This window comes from Nipponia nippon, unplaced genomic scaffold (genome assembly GCF_047370975.1).
Source record: "Nipponia nippon isolate SJK-2023a ecotype South Korea unplaced genomic scaffold, ASM4737097v1 scaffold_1, whole genome shotgun sequence".
Lineage (NCBI taxonomy): Eukaryota > Metazoa > Chordata > Aves > Pelecaniformes > Threskiornithidae > Nipponia > Nipponia nippon.
In genome coordinates this window covers 36,641,356-36,665,019 of record NW_028262290.1, presented here as the reverse complement: position 1 = coordinate 36,665,019, position 23,664 = coordinate 36,641,356, and the positions used below count along the sequence as shown (strand labels likewise).

The window sequence follows — 23,664 nt, the reverse complement described above, 5'->3', positions numbered from 1 at the left end:
GCCGGGCCGGGGCCGGGAGGGAGGGAGGGAGCTGCCGGGAAGCGGCGGGGCAGACCCCCGGGGTCCTGCTGCGGGGCAGGGGCGGGATGGAAGCGCGGGAGCCGCTGCACGCTGCCCTCCGCCGCCCGGCGCCGTCGGGGCGAGCGGGCCGGCCGCCGCCGGCCCCCCGCGGCTATATGGGCCCGGGGAGGGGATGGAGGGAGGGCGGGCGGGCGGCGGCGGCCCGCCCCGGGGGTCGCGCAGCCCCGGGGGCGGGCGGGGGGGCTGCCCCGACGGGCGCCCCTACCCCGGGGCGGAGCCGCGGCTACTCCCGGAGCGGCCGGGCCGCCCCTCTCCGCGTCGAGGTCGGAGGGGGCGGGGTGGGGGGCACCCTCCCGGACCCCCCTCCCCTGCCGCCGGCTCTGCCCTCCGCCTCTCCAAGCCCCGGCCGACCGGCCGCGCCGCAGCCCGGGTGGGCTCTGCCTCTCCCCGGAGCGGGAGGCCGGGGTGCGGGAGCGATGCTCCCCACGGATGAGCACCTGCTGCAGTGTGTGAGCACCCTGCCCGCAGGCCTCCCTGCTCCCCTGGAGGACCCACAGCCCCCGCGCACTGTCTCGGGGGTTGCAGGTGTGGGTTTTGGATATGGAAAGTCAAAAAACACATCTCAAACCCCAGAGACCTGAACACGCCGCAGCACGCTCTCGGCCACCGGAGGTTTCATGGGCATTGCTGAGGTGATTTTTCTTCAGCTTTGTGCTGCCTGTTGGGTGCCTGGCAGGACACAGGGCTCCTGCTGGGGTTTCCCAGGCTCCATCACCAGGCCTATGCCAGGACCTGCCCAGAATGGGCAGGAGCAGGGACTGAGGGAAGACATCTGGCCCTTGCCCCTTGCACAGGTGCTGGGTGATTCTCTCCTGTTCTTCGTGGGGTTTCTGCTTCTTCTCATCTCCCCTTTCTCCCAGGTGGCTACGTGCTGCAGTTGCTATCAAAAGGGAACCCAGAGGATCTAAACGGGGCCTGAGTTGCAGGATCCCAGGGTGTGCAAGGTGTGCACCTTCCCATTGCAGGATGTCATCCTTGCTTGTGCAAGGAGATGGAGAAATCTTTAGTCCAGGGCGAAACCCGATGGCAGGCAGGGCATGAGCAGGATGGGTTACTGCACAGCCCCCCCCGGGTAGCTCATTCCCTGCCAGTGCCGAGCCTGGGTGCCGCTGCACATGCAGGCGTGGAGGGAAGGGACGGGGTGGGCTGTGCTGCGAGAGGGGGACTTGCACCCAGGGATCGCTCTCAGAGCACGGCAGCATAGGGCTCCCTGGGGCATAGCATGAGCCAAACTACACACAGACACAGCTGGAGTGGAGAAAAAACAAAGCCAGGTCTGACTCCCAGAGGTTTAGATGCCGTTTGAGTGGTTACAGTGTGCTATAAAATTTAATTAACATAGCTCCATGTGATCTTCTGTAAAACATTGCCTTCATCTCAAAGAAGGAATGTATGAGGGATCACCTGAAGCAGCCTCAGACAGAGAGGCGGTGGCTCCAGACACAGTCGCTGACTGCACTTGACCAGAGATGAAGCCATCCTTCCAGTCTTTATTTCTTATCTGGCCTGAGTGAAGTGCTCTGAAATAGAGAGTTCGAGAAAGAATCACCGGCTGCCTGGGGGAACGAGGGTGTTCAGAGCACAGGACCTCCGGCACTGTAATTCCTCCCTACCAAAAGCTTCGATTTGGAACTTCCCCTTATTTTTTTCACTCAGGACACAAACGATAAGAGAGCGAACCCAAGCACACAGCACTACCGAGAGAGACCCAGAACTGATCCAAGCTCTCCCAACTCCCAAGACTCCTTCCATAGTCAGCCCAGCGCTGCTTTGTCCCCAAACTTGAGTTTGAGCGTTTATGTACTTTGCATTAAATGTATTGGGCTAATTCTCCTACGTACACCTCTTTCTCCATCCTAACCTCCCCTCCCTTTGCAAGACAAAAGTACTGAATACACCAGGGACAGCCAATATGCACAGGAGGCTTAAGGACAAGGCAGGAATGCAGCCTTCTGAAACTTGCTTGAGATAGTCCCTTAGCTTAAATAGCCTGATTTTTTTGTTGTTATCAGTCTTTTTTTTTTTTTTACTTTCTCTGTGTTGTTCCAAACCTCTGTTATTTGTTAAGACAGAACTGTTGCTGTATTGCTTTAGGAAACAGTTTCGGGCAGGCAGTTTAACATGGTTTTATTGATGCAGCATCAGTAGCATAAAAGTAGTACCAGAGTTAATCGGATTTACAGGAGTAAGCCTTTGAGCTCTAATTGCACAGAAAAGTTTGAGCTACCCTTAGAAATTAAGTGTTGCCAGCTAATCTGGAATCCTCTGGCTACCCTGTGTCCAGGTGTCACAGCCCAGGAAAAGGGAAAGGGCCTTGTGGAGGAGACATCAGAGATTTTGGAGAAATGAAAACAACAAACATTTTTAAATTCTCATCATTAGTTAAATTGTAGACATGCCCAGAAATAAAAATATTCCTTTTTCTAGAAGCCTGATGATACAGAGCCCAGGAGAGGAAAAGGGCTTGCGGCACTGCTGTCACTGTATTGCAGATAATCATTAGAGGGTTTCATCCCCTCAGAGGTTAAAGGCATTTATTGCATTAAAAAAGTCCTGACCTCTTGGAGAGATGTTGGGGGGGAGCAGAAGTGCAGGCGGGCAGAGCCACCTGCAGCAGGCAGGCCAGCCCCGCCGCCAGCCCTGTCCCTGCGGCTGGGATGCTCCGGCCCTTTCTGGGGAACGCCTGGGAATTTGGCTGCCAAAACAAGCCGGGCGTTGGTTCTGCTCACCAGCGCACCCCGGGGAGCAGCTCTGTAAAAATAAAACCAGTTTCGAGGTGCTAGTCCTGGTGTGAGTTTTCAGCCTGGCCAGGGAAATCGCTCGCCTCTTCGGCCTGTGAAACAGAGGGACAAACAGACATGCCGACTCACTTCGAGGGGAAATCTCCGGCTCACACACACTCGGTTCAGCCAGACACCCCTTGGTACAGAGCATCCCTGCTGCCAGCAGCGGGGGCAACATCATGTGAAGGGAAAATTCACTCTGAAATCATGGCTACAAAAGGAAAAGCCTTAAAACGAGTTCTGAGGACAGCCCTCAGGTGCTGCACCAGGCTCCCATGGCTTCTGGTATTTAGCACCTTGCTCTGTGGCACCTTACAGATGTCCCCCAGGCCAGAGCCACCCAGCCAGAGCACAGGGCTCTCGGCAGCCTCCCACCTTCGCCCCCCCGTCAGAGCAGGGAGCTGTGACCAGCAACGTACATGTGCCTGCAGCATTTGGCTTTGTGGCTACCAAGTGCCGCTCAGGTTTTCCTTTGGGACTTTGTTATGATTTTATGGCTTGTTACGAAGTAATCACGGCAGTCTATCAGCCTCCCTCCCCCGTGGAAGGATTTTAGAGGGTATTCCTTCTCCACAGTGGTGTGGGGATGCATATTAAAGACAAGCACCCAGGGACATCCCTGCAGGCTGCTTGCATAGCAGTCAGTCACCTAAAAGTGGCCTAACACAGATGTCACAGATGTCATCTCCATGGATTGATCCAGATTTCTTGATCCAAAAAATTGCATCCTAAGCCCGCCCATCCTCCTCTCAGTTTGGACACAAGCTCTTCATTATCACTCTTACTTCCACTCTACACCTTCCTTACTCCAAACTTAAAGGGCTCTGCCTCCTACACATTCCCAAACACACAGGTTACACCTACAAGCAGCCCCCTGATCCTCCCGAGACGGTAGTGCCGCAGCAGACCCTGCTGCCCAGCCTCCCCCCTGTGGGCTCCCTGTGCCCCAGCACTGGCACTGACAAGGAGCTGCAGCATGGATGTGGGAGCCCCAGCCACCGCACACGATGCTGTCGTGGAAATAATCCAAATTACAATTTAGCTCAGGTCAGAGCAGAAGCAGCTTCTTGCTATGACTACAGGAGAGGACAGAGAGCAGCATGACAGCTTCTGCTGGTGTGGACTAATAAAAAAAGGAAAATCACATATTAAAGTGCTTCAACTTTCCTTTTCCAGTATTAGCCATATCTTTAGATATAGCAGTATTTTAATGATGTCATCATTAGCTCAGTGACTTCACTAAAGCAATCCATTGCTCTCCAAATACATTGAGAATAGACAAGTAACTGAAAAATATGTATGCAAGAAAAAGTTAGAGCAAACCAATCTAAAATTTGGAGCAAACCAGTCGCGTCGTATAGCTGCAATCCTCGCCCCCTTTGCCAGGTTGGGCCTCTGGGCGGGCAGGAATATCTGTTATTCTTCTTGTCTCTCAGAGCTGCTTTGCCCACAGTTTGCAGGGAGCTGAGTAAATTACTCTGGCCAGGTTCACCATGGGTCCTTCCAGTCTCCTGAGTAGTTGTAGTGTGAAGTGATGAAGTGAACTATAGCCTGAAACGAGGGAGGGAGAGACATTTTTCAAGCAATAGGAGAGTTTCCCCACCTCTCCTGCACTACCTTCTCAGGAACATCTCCTAGGCAGAAATCCCTGGGTGCATCGCAGGAGCCGGAGCAACTCCACCTCCCCAGCAGCTGTATGGGGCTGGGAGGGGTGTTGCAGTTTCCCCAGCCTTCCCCACCTTCTTCATCCTTAAACACCTCAGTCAGTGGTGGCTCAGCAGTTCGTTTAGAGCATATTCAGTATGAACTGAAACATTTAAAGCAAAGTTCCTGCTGCCCTGGTGAATAAGGCTGACCGCTGGCTCTCTGGTGGAAGGAGGGTCTGAACGTTATCTCAGCCCCTTCCCCTGCACAGAGCCCCCTTCACCACTGAGTGCTGCTGCCTTGAGTGCCTGACTTCAGGGGAGGGGGGGAACACCACGTTGGATGGCACTGAAACTGTCACCTGGCCTTGTCCCCTGTGCCCAAACTGTTGTTATTCTTAAAGGCAGAACCTTTTAATGATCCCCAGAAGGGTTCCAGCTCCTCAGGGGAGGAGAAAGTAAAAAACCATATAACCCATGGGATCAGGGAGTTATCCGAGCATCCTTGGACACATGGACCTCTTGTGCCACTGACAATCATACTGGCTGACCCTGGCTTGTCCTGCCCAGCCACCCCTTGTGCACAAGCAGGATGGTATGCATTTGTCTAACGACAGGAGCCACAGGAGATTCCCGTTGCCACTGGGTACGTTATTTGCTGAGTTAGATGATGTTTGTTCCCCCATAATTCACCAATTTCCTCTGTACTACTTGGTTCTACTACTCAGCTTTATCAGGTTTAAATCTCTGTAAGCTGAGGCTATTCCTTTGCAACTGTGCATTTCCCTTTCTACCTAGTTCTTCACAACTTTGAAAATTCAAATTGTAGAGTGCACAGCCTTAGTCTGATTCTCTCAGTTTCCCTCCTGCTTTATAGCCAACACTGTTCATCCATTTCAGAGTTGGAAGTGATCTGTTACTTAGAGGAGGAGGTCTTGTACATACTTTGGTAAACCTCTCTTTTCATCCCCCACACTACAAATTTGGATCTCTAGGCCCTCAGCTTCAGCCATTTGCAACTCTGAGTGTTCTTCTAATGTTCTATAAACACCTTTTTTCCAATCCACTTGTTCCAATTAACCCGAGGATTTACTAGCACCGGTCCTGTTTGGGTGCCCCCATAATGCTCTGGAAGTTTGCTTACAAACGTAACATTATGGGCACTTTAGCAAAGGATCAGTCTCCCATCACATAAGGATTATATACATTTTACCTCAGGGATACTTACAGCTCGGCCAGCTCCTGCTGGCTACAACACCGTTGTGGGATGTTAGAAGCAGCCGCCTCCTCCAGCAGCCCCAGCTCAGGACCCTCCTGCCCGGCTGCTAGCGCCCAGCCCAGCGCCCAGGGACCTGGGGGCCTCTGCCCAGGCTGGGGGACGTGGCTGCCACTTTCCCGTTCGCAGGTTTGCCCGGTAGCGAAGCTGAGCATAAATCCCAGAGACACACAGCCACAGGACACACACACAGAGGACACCGACACGGCTGGGCTTTTGGAGAGGACAGTGTATGCACGCAAGGAGTTGGAGCTGCCTTTGGGGGCAGTGGAGCTTCCTCTGATTGTCTGGGTCCCATTTTCACTCTTTCAGGGCAAACAAAGTCAAGCCAGAGGGAGCCTGTGTCACCTGGATCCTCAGCCAGGGAGTACAAAGCTGAGACCTATCCATGGCAAAGGGCCAGGAGAAGAGGTTCAGGCATCCTCCAGAAGACTTAATCCCCTCAAAACAATCAACTGCATGTTTTTCACCCCCAAGGCAACTATCCAGAACCAGAGACTAAAGGGAAGGAAACAAGACACAGGAGGGGTCCCTCCTGGTCACGTCCAGCATGAGCCTGCCATGCTGGCTGCGGTCGGGGTCATTAGCAGTGGTACCAAAGGCTCAGACTGGAACCAGAGACAGGGAAGGGTTAATGGGGTTGGTCACACCACCCGAGTCTTTAACTGCTGGGGCAACTTCTTTTGCAGCTGGGCGATGTCCCAAGAGTCTGTCCCTAAGTAGCAAAGACCTCAATGCCCAGCTCTCAAGCACCACCGTTCATCCAGGCTCATTCATGCTGTAATTCCGACCTGGACCTTTCCTGACCTACCTCTCCTAAGGACTTCATCAATTTGTGATCTTTCTTCCCTCTTTTAGCTGGCTAAAGAGCAGGAACTCTCAATGGGACTCTGGACTGACCTGCATTAAAAGCTGGGATTCAGCAGCCCCCGCATGCTGCAGGAGCCTACAGACAACCCTCAGCCAAAGCCCCAGCGAGGATTTTCGAGCAGCGCTGGGGGTTCAGCAGGGAGCAGCCTGCGGCCTCCCAAGTGAAGCAGGACATGTGAATCCCAGTCACAGCACCAGATGCTGTTGCAGAAATAACCTGAATTGCAATTTAGATCAGGTCAGAGCAGAAGCTATTTCTTGCTCTGGCTATAGGAGAGGACAGGGAGCAGCGGAGCAATAGCCTCTGCTGGTGTAAACTCTGCCCCTGTAGAGAGGGTACATGGTGTACAAGCACCTAGAAACACTAAGCCACAAACAGGTAAGAGGACACGTGCTGTACATACGTGTTACATGCACAAGGCCACAGAACCTCTCAAGGCTGCCCTGGGTTCTGCTTTCTTCAGCACAAGAATGAATTTATCGTGACAGTTTCACTGCGATTATTGTTTCAGGAGACAGGGCGAGAATTCGGTCAAGAGGCACACTCAGGCTGTACTTAGCATCTCTACTTCCACGCTTCGGAGCCTAAGAGGCAAAGGCAGAGGGCAGATACCCCTGGCTGCTCTCTTCTCTTGCCATAGCCTGACCCCAGGAACGACGCGACACACAGCCCTCCTCTCATACTGGGTACAACAGGTGGAGAACCAGGGTAAGCAGTGAGTAACGAGCTGGGGAGTAATTCAAAGCCTCCAGGCATCCCTCCCTGTTCCATCCCTGTGACTGGTCTCTGTCAACAAAGCCTGATCCACAAAGCGAAAGGCAGCACTTCTCATTCATAAAGTCAGTTACATCAGAGGTCATCGTTGGCTCATCGTGTTTAGACTGATGCCAGGAGTTTTAGCTAAAACGATTGTCAAGAATTTTCACTTAATATCAATAAAGTATAGGGGATAATCATGCCTAAAGGTGAAGTTCCGATAGGAAACATTTTTCCTCTTGGTATACACAGACGTTTTCTCTACTTGTTTCTGAACTTAGGTTGGGAAGAAGCATCCTCCTTCCTTGCTTTCCTTAATGTGGCAGTGTTTTTCTCATATCCAAGGATCACCATCATTTTCTGAAGCCACAAGAACTGCAGGAGAAGCCTTGTTATTTTGGTAGGAACGGTGAAAGGGTAAGAGTATTTGGACGTTTTAAATAAACACTCTTTGGAGTATTTTAGCTTCTAGAAATTTTTAATACAAATAGTTTTTCTCCCTCACTCATTTCCCAGAGGGAGCAGCTGATCATTCCGATGAGCAAGCATTCTTGTAGCTGCTTTTATGTATGTTTGTTTTAAATTTATCGATCAAACATTTCCAACTGTCTTAACTGAACCATTTGGCATAGCAAGCAGAACCAGCCCTTAACTCTACTCCGTCCCACTTCGCACCATTCGAGGTCTATCTCTGCTGAAACCGTCACGAAAGACGCCCATTTTGCCCTGACTGTGATAAAAAAAGAACTCATTATGAGTACTCTCACATTAAGCTATGCGATAAACATCTTCAATTAATATAGCACTATAAAGATAAAAGGATTTGAGGGGAGCAACTAGTTGGAATACATAAAAGCCTTCAACATAGAAAGCCTGCTGCCTTTTTAAAACCTGCCGATTCATCTACGCTCTAGTGCTTTAGTACTACATCTTCTGCCCTTCTAGGAATAAATGAAGACACAACAGAAACACGTTGAAATCTCTAAAGCCATGTAAAACCCGAAGGCATTAAAATTTATTAAATGATGCAATAACAACAGAATTCTTTATTTACAATAGCATTATTTAACATCAAATAAGCAAATAGCATCAGCAAAGCAATATTAACTTGCATAAATGTATTTAAAATTTCTCTGAATATATCTACCTTTGCATAAACTGCTCACACTAGAAATACAAACATCAATGCAGGTGAACAAAGTGATGTTCAGAGTCAACTCCGTTTTGAAAATAAATCACAACCTGAAACACTGTAAGCTTTCTCCTGAAGAACCATAGTTTATATATTGCTTAATTTTACCCTTGTATAATCTTTTCATATACACACATCTCAGATGCAACTTCATGATGAACTGTACAAATAAAACCCACAAATGACATAAAGGGAAAAAATTAAATGACAGTAAATGTTTGAAGAAATGTGTCCATCATCTCTATTGAACAACATAAAGATTAAGTGATGATGCACTTATTCCAAAATTGTACACAATTCACTATACAAATATAATACATCAGACAGCTATGTAGGAATATACAAGACTTAAAAACAGATCTAAGGCATTATGCTAGATTTTAGCATTTTGAGGTTCTTGCACATAGCTTTTACCTGTAGTAAGAAACTTAAAAGATTTTGTTTTAGTCTACAAAGAAACACCAGGGAGAAAATTCTAATTAAAATCAAAGCCACTACAGTAAATTTTCTTTTGTGCAGAGAATGCTTTTGCTCTTAGGCAGCATACTACCATACAAATACTAGAAAACTTTTAAATTCACACCAACAATTAATGGCTTAAGTTGCATTTCAAAACTGATTGTGTATCTTTGGGTTCTGCAAGTGGAGCTGTGCCACCCATTCATCTGTTAAGCCCATATGAATTCCACTTTTAAACAAAGATTAAAAAATGTATTGTATAAACTGCAAAAACATTGCTTTTAATTAATACAGGCCCAAAGGGATACCGGTGTGGGACAATATTTTAAAGATCGAGTACAAATTAATTCATTGTAGCAAAACAGCTCACTTCACTTTTTAAACTTACCACATTACATGAACACTTAAACAGGTCGTACGACCATGTATATATGCTTATTTTTCACATTATGCGCCTTTCACATTTAGTAATGTAAGTAGAACACTGATTAATTGTTCTGTTAAACAAAACCCAAGTACTTTCTCCGACAAATTTACTGTATACAGGATGAAAAATACTGATAATGAAGGGAATTGATTTGGCTTTTTTGTTTCTATAGTGATCAATATGATCAGAAGATTCCTTCACTCACTTTTCTCTTTCATTAGTTAGAAGACGACTAAAGTCACGATGAACCCAAACGGAGCCAAAGTGATAGGTACAATCTCCTTTCTCTCAAAATGGCAATGGATGAAGAAGTATCATAATCACTACAGATGATAAGGGTTTGCAGGTCTGTCATGAAACGGGACAAATTTAAATTATTTTGTCCACTGTGAAAAAGAATAATCTATTTGCAGAGGTTATCGTTAAGAACTGAAAAAGAATGGAACAGAAACAAAATTATTTTAAAACCCATTTACACTTTGTGGTGCATGAAGTTCATTCCTTCAGATTTATACGTTCCTTATATAAATAATTTTTTGTCAGATATATAATGCAAGTTTAACACAAATGCCGTTGCAGTAATGAGGCTGTGGAGCTCAGGGCTGAAAGTTATTTTGGTTTCCCATCAGCACGTAAGAGGATGGCTCAGCTGAATAAAGATTCTGTTTGAGTTTGGTAACAGAACAGTGACAGCTGAAAAATGTTGTTTCTCCAGAACGGTGGCACTGGCCTTCTTAGGGACAAACACAACTGTACCTTTCCTGGGCTTTCATCAAAAAGCCTTCTACAGAAACAGCCTATTTCGAACCACCTTCATCATATTTTTCTCAGCCTTAATATAGGGTAGCTGCTATTTTATTTGAACTCCCACCTGAAAACCAAAACAAATTAAATGGCAACAGAATAAACCTTTCGCTCCCAAAAGGCATGGCTGATGAGATATTATAAAATGCATTGCATTTTACATGACATCAAAAAATCTGCGTTCAGGTTAAAAAGTTTGTGGATTGGGGGTCAGCGGAAAGAAAAGAGAGGTCAAAAACATCAATTTCTTAATATTTCAAGTCCTCAGAAACTGATGTCAGTTTAGTAAAAGATTATTCCAACCACAGTGGGCAAGAAAAAAAAACCACCCCCTAACAGTGGCCTGCTTAGTAACAGTTAATTTTTCTAAGATTTGTTACGAAAGGATATAAACATACAAAAATCAATAATTGGTTCCTACAGTGGCTGCATATAATATAGGTTAGTTAAATGACATTATGAGCAGAATCACAAGGTTTAGAAAATGAGAAGTCTCAAGCCTACAAATTAGGTCTAATCAAGGCATTGTGATCCTTTACAAAACACTTTTCCAGGAGACACACACGGCTAAGAAGATATCTAATTTAATACTGAAGTACCTCATTTGGAATCAACTTCACAACATGTATATCTCACAAAAATTATACAAGTAAAACACTTAAGTTTTCAACTTAAATTATTGCTTGTTTACATATAAACTGGATTTTATGTACCTTACAAAATGTCCTCGTAGTCCACACTGCTTTAAAATAATCAGAAACACACGATAGTGGTGAAGTCTGTAGTGATATCTGCTATAGGTATTACAGGAATTGTTATTTTCCCAGCTGAGGGGATGGGAACCAGGAATTATCATGCTTTAAAGCAGGTATCTTGAGCTCTTTGATATTACGCACCAATTCTGCCACTACCATAATCAGTACATGCATTACCATCGAACTTTGCTGTTCAGCATCCAGTAACTGGCTGTCCAGATTGCTGGAAACACACCTAGGGAAACAAGGGGGTAACCTGTTTTTTTATCCTATTAGAAAGAGGAGGAAGATGACAAGAGCTCAGGAGAGCCAGGTGAAAAAAAAAAAAATAAAAAAAAAAAAATCAGGATTTGCTGATCGTTAGGAATTGAATTAAATAAGAATGTAACCAACTTGTATTTTTGGATTCATAACTTGCATTATAAACATTACCACAAAACCCAACCCAAACACCCCTTATAAACAGCCCTCTCACAGGGTAATTTTCATCTGTTTTACAACTTTAACCCCATTCAAAATTGGTCTGTGTAGTTTTCTACATCGGTTCATCTTCTCTGACTTGTCGTCAGTGGAACGCGCTCGTTGGAGGTCTCTGTATGTACCAGACGTTGCTTCTACACCCTCCTCCATGCCTCCTCTCAGCCCCAAAATGCAGGCCTTAGTCTAAAACACCAGTTTTCAGCCGGAACTGAATCCTTTGCACCAGACTGAGTAAGCCAAGGAAAACAAAGAAAAAAAACCAAGGTCTAGAACTAAACAGAAACAGAACAAGAGCATGGTTGTTTTTCCTTAAATACATACATTTAAATACATTCAATCTGACATGGTTTATGGAAATTGCCTGTCAACATTTACTTCGCAGGAGAGATCTAAGTTGCACTAAGGTGAATGCAGTGAACAGACTGAGCAACTGTCTGTACGCTAGCTTCAGACTGTCAAAGAAGAGGCTGCTCGTCGGCAACGACCGCCCGGCTCCCCTCGGGAAGGCAGGGCTGAGTCCTGTCAGCAGCAGGCAGCCGCCACTGGCGCTGGCAGCTCAGCTGGGTCATGACAAACAGACGCAGCTCTTCAAACCAGTAAGGATTTGGGGCCGTAAGCCCAGTCAGCTGAAGAAAGGAGCAACCAAATTACCCTCAGGGTCAGCAATATTTCTGCAAAAAAAGAGAAATTGGAGAAAAACAAATGAATTCTTCCTGCTGCGATAGTGAAGACGGATAGGTGAATGAGAGCTGGATGCTGGACTGCAGCATCCATCATGGATCATATATTGGTGTCCTATTTTAAGCCTGAAAATTAATTTGAATTTATAAAGCTAGACTTTTCTTTGTGTACATTGATACAATTGACCTGTGACTTAATTCCAGTCGTTATCAGTGAGGGTTTAATTTCACTGTATTCTTAGGTCCTTAATTAATTCCAATTATGATGGACATTATAACAACTTAGCATCATCTATCTGCCTCTTGTAGACTCCAGCTAAAGGCACAGGAATATGGTTTAAGAGAAGTCTCACACTTGGGGTATGTGTAGAATCTCCCTGTGTTACTGCTGTATCACTCTCAAAGGAAACAACTGCCTTGGTTCACTTTCCCCTCCAAGAAGCTTAATAAAAAAGGGAATAAAGAGGTAAAAAAAGCTTCAGCTACCGATTTGTAGATACATTCTTTACATCATACTTACTACCCTTGCAGTGTCTTTACATAAACAGAATACAAACTGGTTTCAGCTGAGTTGATTATCTTGTTCTTTCTTATTTAACAAAACCTCAGGATGTGGTTTTCACAGTTGTTTTAAGAGCGTCCCTTCCAGTGACTGCAATCTGTGCCTCTCTGCTTTCCTCCCCTTGCAAACTCCTGCTCCCATGGCGTGCTATGGTCAGCCAGGCCAGAGCGCCAATCCAGCCAAAACCCCATTTTTCTCCTCCCCTGGGGTTGCTTTTCACTCGTATCCCACGGCTCTGGCAGCAGAGCGGCTCTTTGCTTGCAGCCTCCTGTTGTGTGCAAGGAAGGCCCCGTTTGCTCAGGGCTGGCGCTGGCGGTAGGCAGCTTTCTCACTGGTCCATGTGCATGCTGCTAGGCTTCCTTCTGGAAGCTGTCTACACCATGCTTTGGGCTTTACCACTCTTTCCTCTGCAATCACAGAAGGCTTAGAAATGTATCTCTACTGTCAAAGAAAGTCAGCATCAGGAACCACCCTGCAATTCAGGAAAGCAAGGTCCTATGCTTTGTACACCTGCTGCTCCCAGCCCTGTTGGTGCAGCTGGAGCTCTCTGGGGGTCACCAGCCATGAGCACGGTCCGGAGGCCCAACACCGTCAGTCCTGCTCCTGCTCCTCCTAGCTTCATCAGAGCACAGAGACACCACACTCGCATCCCTCAAATCCTGACTAATGTGGACAAGCTAAACTTCGGCTCTTCTCCCTGACATGTTGCGAGGCAGTTGGGGGACCCTGTAAGCGCTTTTTGATCATGAAGCGTTGAACAGAAGTGAAAATCCAAAGCTGTCGTTATTTTCAGAGTGGACATTTAGCAAACAGTATCTCTACAGAGATGCTAAATAAATGCCTCCACTATACCAGTGACTGGAAACAAATTCATGCACTGCAAAAGTTTTTTTTAATAACTCAAGAAAGATTTGAGTCACAGAGTGATAAAATATATGAAGGAGGGAATAAGACAAAGAAGTCACAAGTGTACCTCTAGAAAAACATTTCTCTACCCCTTTTTCTTTCAATATAACCAAAGCAAACAGGACTTTAAAGAAATATGTCAGTGACTTCCAGGCTGACAGTGCATGTGGGAAAAATTGCTCAGAATAACTTCCACAGCTGATGTATGCAACTTCAGAGTAGGGAAGTAATCTGAAAACCCCGAAGATCATTGACTATAAGACTCCTGCTATACTGTATTAAGTTAAACTGGACACCCCTCAAAAACCTCAGCTACAAACAGTATTCTTCAGACATTTACTTTTAAATAGGAGCAGGTTCAAAATTTTCTTTTACCATGTGAAATTAGTTAATACAAATTTGTTCCAATAATGGCAAAATAATATGATAAAACTGTTCCAGTTGCAACTATTTTCAGCTCTACAAATGAAGAGTACTTTGTGCATTGAGACAGAAAATTCTCTGTCCTCTAGTTACTTTAAAAACAGCTTCTCTGTTAAACATTAGTATCATCCTTGCAAGTCTTAAGCTGTAGAAGTTTTGTCCGTAACATATTAAAACAAAGTGAAACGGTATTAAGCAAACAAAACAGTAAATGTAGAGATCTGACATCCATAGTTGTACTGATTTCAGCAATAGCATGTTATTTCTTGGTTACTCAACTCTAAACAGAACCTATCCCTTTAAATGATACAGTTGTTGAGATCAACGTTATGAAACATTGAAAAAAACCCTCAAATTTGTCAGATGAGTTTCTCAGTTTCTCATTTGTCAGATGAATTTCTCAGCTTTCATATGTTAAAGCCACAACTGCCAAGGGATGAAGCACATTAATCCTCTCCTCAGCTTTCTAATTACACAGCTTGAGCTTTTTTTTAAAAAAAAAAAACTTACGTAGGAGTAGTTTATAGCACACATGCATGAAAATAGTAGCTACTTAACCTCTATTACGGTTCAGAGTTCAGTAAAAGGTATTTATAGTGCATATAAACCATCTACATTTTCCTTGACAGTCAGAGCTACATTAGTAGAATAAAAGTAAAATCACAGAGTGCAGTCTGACGTACCCTTACACAATAACTGCAGAGGCTTTAAGAAGTTACTTTTCTCCAGGTGAGACAAAACTGCTCTCATGCATGGCCACCGTCCGTCTCATCGTCATGGCACCGACTCCATTATTTTAATTTTGAACCCCACAGATTCCCTGTCCAAAGTCCTGCCGCTCGTTTCCTTCCACCTGCACCCTCTTCCCGGACTTCTCCCCACCCTCCCTCGTACCCTTTCTGCCACATCCCCTCTCTTTTCCTTCTCTCTTCAACCATTCCTTAAAATCTTCCTCTTCTGTCGTCTGCTTCCCCCTCAACAGCCTTATTCCCTTTCTTTCCTCAGTGGTACCGGGTATTTTGTTCTCTGACAGTCTACCTTCTCTTAGCACATGAAATTTAACTCGTTAGGGAATGCACGAAGTAGGAAGATAACACCTTGGTACATGACAGCTTCCGCTAAAGCAGGACATACTGCATCTTTTTATTAATCGTCAGAGTGACCGTGAAATGGTTGTACAAGAGACTCTCTATGCACAGATCCTTCCCTGTCAGAGACAGGCACTTGCATTTTGATATGAACCACGAAGGCGTGAAAAGAACTGGTCTCCTGGAAGTTTTAAACACATACGTGTGCAAAAAAAAAAGGGATGCAATAAAATACACGCACGGTTACTTCTTCCTCAGTACTTTCACATTCTTCATTTTCATTAATCCTGATAAGTTTGCAGTCAAATTTTTTGTTAAGTTCCCCTATTATTCAAATTTGTTTTCTCTAACAGTAGAAAACTGCGAATTTTGCTGCTGGATTCAGCGTAAGAGGAAAAATTGTTTGTTTAATTCCATCTTTCTGCTTTCAACGCCGCACACGGGGCAGCGACCGGAAAGAACGGTGCCCGGGAGGGCCCCCGAGCAGGCCAGACAGGGACGGCGGGAGGAGGCGCGGCTCAGCCCCCGTGTGGATGCCACGGCGGAGCTCAGAACAGGACCAGATGAAGCCCCCCCGCCCCCCCCCCCGCGGCCGCCGCTAGATGGCGCTTCCCGCGCGCCGCTCGGCCCCCGGCCCCGCCCCCCCCCCCCCGCAAGGCGCGCGCAGGGGAGGCGCAGGTGGCGACGCGCAGGCTGCCGCGCCGTACGCAAAGGTCAGCTTCTGACGTCAGGGTGGGCCCGCGCAGCTGCCGCGCTCGGACCGGGCAGGGGAAACGCTGCGCTCTCGTTTCCAAGTCGCGGCAGGTCTCGCAACACCGGGTTTGTTGTAACAAACCTATCTTAAATGACGATTATTGCCATAAAAAAACCCTTCCGCTGCGGAGGGGCACGTGGAAACCACCTCGTTTACTTGGCCACGCGCCAAGAACGCCACAATGTCTTTCCTTTCGTACTGTTACTGTCTGGAATACAAATCGTTTTTGACCTAAGCAAACGCTAATTACCCTGTCAGTTGGAAATTTGTGTGGAAGTGAGTTCAGTTCTACCACTCTTCTCAGAAGCAGCACTGTACAGAAAGCAATAAATTAAATAATTCATGAGATTTTTGCCCTAAGTATAATGCAATGAGAAGTGGAAAAACACTCCGGCAGGATGAAACATGAAATGGGTTAAGCGTGCAGCAGTGCAGATAGAAATCAACAGTAAGTCTTTCCCATCATCAGCAAATAGTCGTGTAATTGCTCTGTAAAAAGCAAATACAACTATATATAAGTCTGCTGAATGTGACTGTTTGTTAATTCAATAATGTAATGTATTCTGTTAATGTAAATGTATCCTGCATTATTCACTCCGGTAATGCTAGTGGGAGCTAAACAAGGAACTTAATATAGATGTCACCAAAAGCGGACTTAAAAAATTAATTGCAAAAAACTTAATTACTATTACCCTGGGTACTTGTAACTTTTTAAGTATACCACAGTATATTCATAGTTCCATTGCCTCTGTATGCCTGTACATGTCATTTCTCACCCGTGTTGCATCTCCGTCCTGTTTTATCATCTCCATTCCAGGCAGCTGGTTTGGAAAGAGATTGCCTCCCCTCATAGCAGGATCATTAACCTGTTGGTAACAAGATATTAAGGAGAATGAATTAAAAAATACGTTGGGAAGAGGGCTGGGAATTAAAAAGAAGCATTATAAATCACTATGCTACTTGCATATACCAACATCCACTTCTGAGAGGATGTTGCGATCAGGGAAGTGACTATATAGCTGAGCACCCTTCTTGTGCAGCATGTGTTTGACTCATATGATTCTGCTTCACGGTCAACAACAAAGATTTCATTCCTGATACTATAACCCTTGTGCAGATTTTACAAAACAGGCTCCATAAATTAGGTCAGTCTTATTTGAAGAGGACATGTCTGCTATGAAAGTCCTGAAAGCAGAAACGCGTAACTGCTTTCCTAACCTCAATAACACACGGCTTTTCTGCTTGCAAACCACCACACAATTTTTTCAAAGCCTGATGAGATAACATATAGGCTGAATTATACTGACTATTGACTTAGTTTTAATGACACTTATTTTTCTGCTCGTAAGCAATGGGAGAAAGATAGCATTAAATGGGAAAACTGGCAGCTGCATGCTTTCCTAAACGGATGGTGTCAACAATTCTCTGAACACAGCCACGGGAAAGTATTGAAGCTGTGTGGTTTTTGCACAACGAAAGGGTCTGTCATGCTTAGTTATGTGGAAAGAGTGGCGTGCCAAATTTACAGCATTGCTTTCTTAATCAAAGGATTAATCTCACCGTGTAGGAACTGGTATAAAATACAAAAGACAGCCCTTCAGCATGGTTCTGAAATATTAGAAAATCCAGCTTTCCTTAGAAGTTTTACAGGGAAAGAAACCTCTTCCTAGGGAGTCTTTGTTGACTCTGTTCCCTCTGTTACTTCCCTCGGACTAGATGGATGTGATAATAGTGAAGATATGCCCCTCCAGATCTTGCTGGAAGGAAAAAGATGTTTTCTGTGTCACCTGCCCTTCAGGAGACTCGTTGCCAAGGAGAGGAGATTCTGCTGCTGCACTACCTCACTTCAGCTACAGCAACCTGCTGCAGCAAGGCGGGAAGACTGTCTTGAATTTACCACACCAAAGTCTTCTCGTTTCAGGCCCTCCTGACTGTTGTTTCTGTTGCTCCTCACTCATTTTTTGCAAAACGTTGCAAAGCTAAATGAAATCACGTGCAACCACCTAAAGAGGTGGTTTCAAACGCTGCCAGAGACAAGACTGCAGTTCAACAGGAAAGGTTAAAAACTTAAATATTTTTGCCATAGGAATTTCAACTCTGAAGAAATCGATTGTTTAGTGCTGCATGCCTTCTAGTGATGCTTTCTGCTTCTTAATACAAATGGGCAGCTGTTTAAACCTGAATCTGAAAATTTAAATCGGAAGGGAAGACAACCACACTATTTTGTTTGGAGAGAAAGAAAACAGACAGCTTCGCAGCTGTATCTACATGCATTTGACTAAGCAACAGAATCCACGTTAGGAAAGCGTTTTCTGCTGTTGATGAACATTCATCAGAATGCACAGGCACAAATGCCGTTTTTATTTGTTCAGTAGACAAAGGAAGGAAAAAATAAAAAGCAGGAATAAAAAACTGTATACTGAATCAAGAGCAGTTTTGGAACAAAAAGATGAGTGCAGATTTGCATCATGGCAGAGTTGGGACGAGTATGGCAAAGGAAGATGGTTCCAGGCTGCAAGCCACAAAAGCAGCAAAGGCACCAGTGAAGTTCCTATCATAGAATCTCTTTGCCAGTGATGATGCAAGAATCCTGACTGGCACGGTAACAGATAAAAAAAAATAAAAATCTACTGTTTTGTTATATGAATACATTTGCTTCAGAAGTCCTTGAAACAAAACACCCCACATTCACACATTAACTTTTCTGACTGCAATAATAATTCAGAGAAGTATTGAGAAGGACAAAGAAATGGGAGGGTTTTTATAGTTTTCTGAAGACAGGTCAAGTGGTGTTATCAGATATGAAATCTGACTAAAATAAGACAGAAGATATTTTACAATTCCTTAGCAATCAAGCACATTAATATGGCCTCCTGCTAATAAAGCAGAATTATATACCAGGTGTCTAATAAGAAAAGTTTCCTACCACTCCAGAGCTCCTTTCATCCAATATACTGAAAAAAATCATAATCCTGTTTCAAGGTAACTCTGTAGATGCCATGATAATTTTGGCCTGGGGAGTACTGCACCTGCACAGATTAATAAACATCTGCTCTGAGTGGACCTCTGGATAGTGGTTTAGTTCATATACTGAAAAGTCTCTTCTCTTGCATAGGTTTCAAATTGCTTCTCTGACAACTCAGTAAATAACATGGATCGGTGATGTAAAATAAGTAACAGGCAAAAACACGGCAACAGCCTGTTGTGCAAACAAGAAGACAGTGACGACGAGGAGACAGTCAGTTGTGTGAATGGTGCAACACTGGGAAAATTTAGACTTTTTCGATGCCTGGGGAAGCTGTTTTGGACAGAAGGAACCTGTAGACCTGGCCGCTAGCATTTCAGCATTCCTGATATCAGCCTCCTAGAAGACACACTAGTAAGAGCAGCCTAGAGAGCTTTAACGTAATTATAAGGGAGAAGATGATAACGAGACAAGGTCTGATCCCTCAAGTACATAAAAGACTCTCTAAGCATCATAAATAGCAAGCCCAGGGAAAACACAACATTTTGGGCAAAATCTTCCTTTTCTACTTGGTGATGCTGGAAGCCTAGGCAGTAAACAAGAGAAGCTGGAGACATACCAGTATGAGCAGATAAACACCAAACTTAGTATTTCTGGGCTCTGGATATGCCTGTATGATACAGTATAGCGCCACAAAGAGAGACAGGAGACAGAGCCAAACAAACCTGTTTGGTACCAAAGGTAATATACTTGCTTGTCACCAGGTAAATAAGCCCACGCAGAGCTTTTTACTAATGAGTAATACATATTACTTCCAAAACCATCTAATAACATATGAAGTGTTAAGTTGGTTTTTTGTTTTTTTTTTTTTTTCAAAAGCTGAAACACATTCGTAATGTAACCACTGTTATTCACTGTGGTTAGAAAGAGATGAGCATGTGAAGTTAAAATTATGTATTATGGAACAAAAAAATGGCAATGAATAAGTAAGTAAAAGTGTAGGTGACAGTATAAAAAAAAGCCAAAAGAATGAATGAAATGGCAACAGTCAGCAGAACTAAAGAAAACATAGTCATTTTGAAAACCACCAGTTAAAAGAAAAAGTTTAGCACAGGTCAGTTGCTAAATAAAGATGCCAAATTGTAAAACACTATCCCCTGAACACAGAAAAAAAGAAACCAGTTTTAGTATTAATATAAACATTTTAATTTATTCCTGTCTCTCTGAAAAGAAAACGTGAAGCAGCACAGCAAACACTCGCGAGGACTAAAAAGTACTGTCTTGTGACCCAGAAATGGCCCCTCGGCTGCCAGTTGGCCACCTCTGACCAAGATGAAACATAAAACATTTGCTTGCAGAGTTTGCAGATGACACAGTGCTGGGGCAGTAAATCATGAAGAAAACAGGTTACTGTTACAGAATGAGCCACAGCCCTTGAGGAAGGTAATACATTTGGGAACAAAGAACACAGGTTTCATCTATGTAGAACGTGCTGAGGAGGATTTGGGGATCACTGTAAGGGTTTTAATACGTGCTCTCCAGTGCGACATTGTCACCAACAGAGCCAAGGCAACCCATGGACTGGAAGAGAAATTGCAAGCGGAACTCGACTCCGCACAGCTTTGGTGCAGTCACTGTTAAATCACTGTCTCTAGTTACTCTGTTCATACTTTTAAAAGGGGGTTACAACAGTGGAGTTTAAAGTAGATCCACAAAAGGGACTGATGGGCTGAAAAACAAATGTTGAGATGGATAAAGAACCTCAGCCTATTCAGCTTACTGGAAGTTAGATAAATGCTATCTTGAAACAAGATCTTGTAGTCTAACAGGAAGGAAAAGCAGCGTGACAACTGTGCTAGTGGAAACAGTAGTCTGCATGGAAATCTCTGAAATAAAACCAGATCTCTTTCTATAATGCATGTTTCTCAATTCAGGTTCCTGGGGAAAATTATGTAGCATGGGCAGGCTGAGAAATCAGACGGGGCTGTCACCTTCAAATCCCCACTCTTCTTTTTTTGGTTTTACTGTTGCTTTACTGCACTAAACGTGTGCAACAGTATGCACTTGGGAACTGATAATTATGAAAAAGTCTGCTATAGTTGGGCATAGCAACCGGGAATATCAGAGAAGGTGACAGATTTGGGAGTATCAGAATTACTTCAGGTCACCAGTATGCGGCAGCTGTAAAGACAAATGTGATCTGGGGCTATATCTGTCAGAGTATTCCAAGAGAAATGGGGAAGAACTAGTGTTATGCACATGGATCTGGTGCTTAGGAAATACTGATTCAAACTGGAACAGGTGCAGAAAAGGAAAGGGAATTTAAAGCCTACAAGAAGAGACTGAACTTGTGAGAACTTGTGAACTTGAAGAGACTTGAACTGTGGCTTGTTTAACTTACAAGAAAAAACCCCAAGAAACTCAGAACAAAACGCTCCAACAACCTCAAAGCAACAATAAAAAATCATGTTGATAGAATGGCTCTTTCTAAAATACAAGAAGAGAAAAGAGCTATTTAAGCTAAAGGACAATATTGGAAAAGTAAATAGTCTGTTACCAAATTTAGGCTGGAAAATTAGATATTAGGAAAAACTGCTTCACCGAAAGGGTTGTTAAGCATTGGAACAGGCTGCCCAGGGAAGTGGTTGAGTCTCCATCCCTGGAGGTATTTAAAAGCCAGGGAGACGTGGTGCTTAGGGACATGGTTTAGTGGTGGACTTGGCAGTGATAGGTTAACGGTTGGACTTGATGATCTTAAGGGTCTTTTCCAGCCTAAATGATTCTATGATTATGGTCTCAGAAGAAAGGTTTACGATATTGTCCACCATAGCAGGAGACACTGCCTGAAGACATAAGAGGTACTTTCCTGCCAATACTTCTACGAAAAGTCCGTAATTTTAAGTCTGTGTTGAACAAATGGGAGTTCAGCTCTGAAACAAACATATGAGCCTGTTAATTAAGAGGACTTGTTTGTCAAATATTTATTAATGTACTGTGTGAGTTTAATTGCAGGTCAAACAGAAATCTTATCTTCCTTACTTCAGATGCCCTAAGTAGCAGTCTCAAATAAAATTGAGTGTGCAAACCTCCTCTGAACAGAAAAGAACAGGTTACTTACCTATTGATTCAGCAATCTATTTTAAACGTGCCACATTAGAAAAAGTGTGGATTTTGTGCTTGTGAAGGTGCCAGATTGATAGTTCTTAAAGTTGACTGCCTCTAGTCTGGTACTACAAACACAGTAGCAGTAGAAGCATCTTCCACACACTACCCACACCAGCATCTTTCACTCTTATCTCTAGGAGACAGCTGCCTGGCATTCAGTCCTAGCCTCCACTGCTGAGAAAATTAGCAAGGACACTGGTGACCTGCAACTGTGCTACAGAAACTTACCTACTGAGAACAGGAGCTAGATCAGCACACGCTTCCCATGGAAGTCCAGGACCAACTACATGTGCTAGCTACAGTGGTCACAATGGGAAATTTAGATGCAAAAGGTGCTCTCTACCTCATCAGTCACCTTGGTTATCTGAGTGCAGAGCTAAAAACAAAGCCTTTTTATCATTATCATTTCTCAAGAAAACTAGTAAAAGAAACGTAATGGCTTACAGCAGTTACAGCCCAACGCAGCGGACCTGAAAAACTACTGGAAGTCAAAGAAAATCCTCTAGCTGTCATCTCAAGTCCTTAAATTCTCACCTGCTCAGGACCCATGGAGGACAACCCTGATGTAGGCACAGAGGTCGCTGAGGTCATGCTGATCTGCCCTGTCATCTGGTTCATGTTGTTCATACCACTTGTGTTGGTTGCCATGGATACACTGATGTTCATGTTATTATTGTACATGCTGGTGCTTGCTTGCTGCCCAAAATGTGGTGGGGACTGTTGTGAAAACATGCTACAGCAAGGAATGGAAAAAGCAATGTGTCAGACTTAGAATGCTGAAGCCACTAAGAAACTACTCTCTTTTTAATATATCTTAAGCTAGAATTTTTACATACTGTTGTTTATGCCAGCTTCAAAGGAAAGACTACTTTTCAGCTACATTAATGTCTAACGAATAGATTTTCAAAATTTAAGGTCCCATGTCGGTGCACAAAAATGCATGCCTTTGCGTGTGAAACTATGGCAGAGTACAAATCTGTTATGCCTGTGCAGTAACAGCCAAGTAGCTGTCTAAATGGGCTTTGTATATATTTTAAATATGTTTGGGAAAGTAATTTTTGGAGGGAAAGGAAAACCCCTTTTTCTCCCTCCAGTGTTAGCACAGGACAGGACTGCTGAGCTGATATTGGATCTGGTCTAATACACCTTCTTTTTGCAAAAGAGGCTATTTGCACATAGGAATACCAGATTTGCACATACAGTTATGGCAAGTGGGCTCACAAATATAGACATGCAATTGTGCAGAAATTCATTTACTACATCTTAGCATCAGGTTTTGAAAATGTGGCACTGTAAGAAACAACATAAAGTCTAAGACCATTACCCTCTATGTTCCTTTAAGGGCATTTCAGAACAACTTAAGGAGGAGTAACTGGAAGATCTTATCCCAGATTTTATTCGAAGTCAAGTGCTTTCTGGATAGTATCTTCCTTCCCGTTATGTCAGAAGTCATATGAGAGACTTTTTCATATTTCCTAAAATGCACTTCACTGTCTACATATCAGTCTTCTCTACTCTTTGAGCATAATCCAACAGTCAATGAAGGAATTATTACTGAAAATGTGTCTGTTTGGAGGATCTGCACTAGACTGAA

The 23,664-nt window shown here is 44.3% G+C and overlaps 1 protein-coding gene across 6 annotated transcripts in view; it reads right to left on the bottom strand.

The window, feature by feature from the left end:
- Positions 1 to 8,389: 8,389 nt before the first annotated feature.
- The window catches only part of NCOA2 (nuclear receptor coactivator 2), a 198,014-nt gene continuing 182,739 nt past the window's right edge, over positions 8,390 to 23,664 (bottom strand). For all 6 annotated transcript variants that reach the window (XM_087751698.1, XM_087751711.1, XM_087751680.1 and 3 more), the window contains 3 exons: positions 22,605 to 22,803; positions 16,717 to 16,806; positions 8,390 to 12,198 (listed from right to left, as the gene is read on the bottom strand). In XM_087751698.1, coding sequence (XP_087607824.1) covers positions 12,187 to 12,198; positions 16,717 to 16,806; positions 22,605 to 22,803 — 301 coding nt within the window. In that variant the 3' untranslated portion in view covers positions 8,390 to 12,186. The remainder of the gene's footprint in view (positions 12,199 to 16,716; positions 16,807 to 22,604; positions 22,804 to 23,664) is intronic.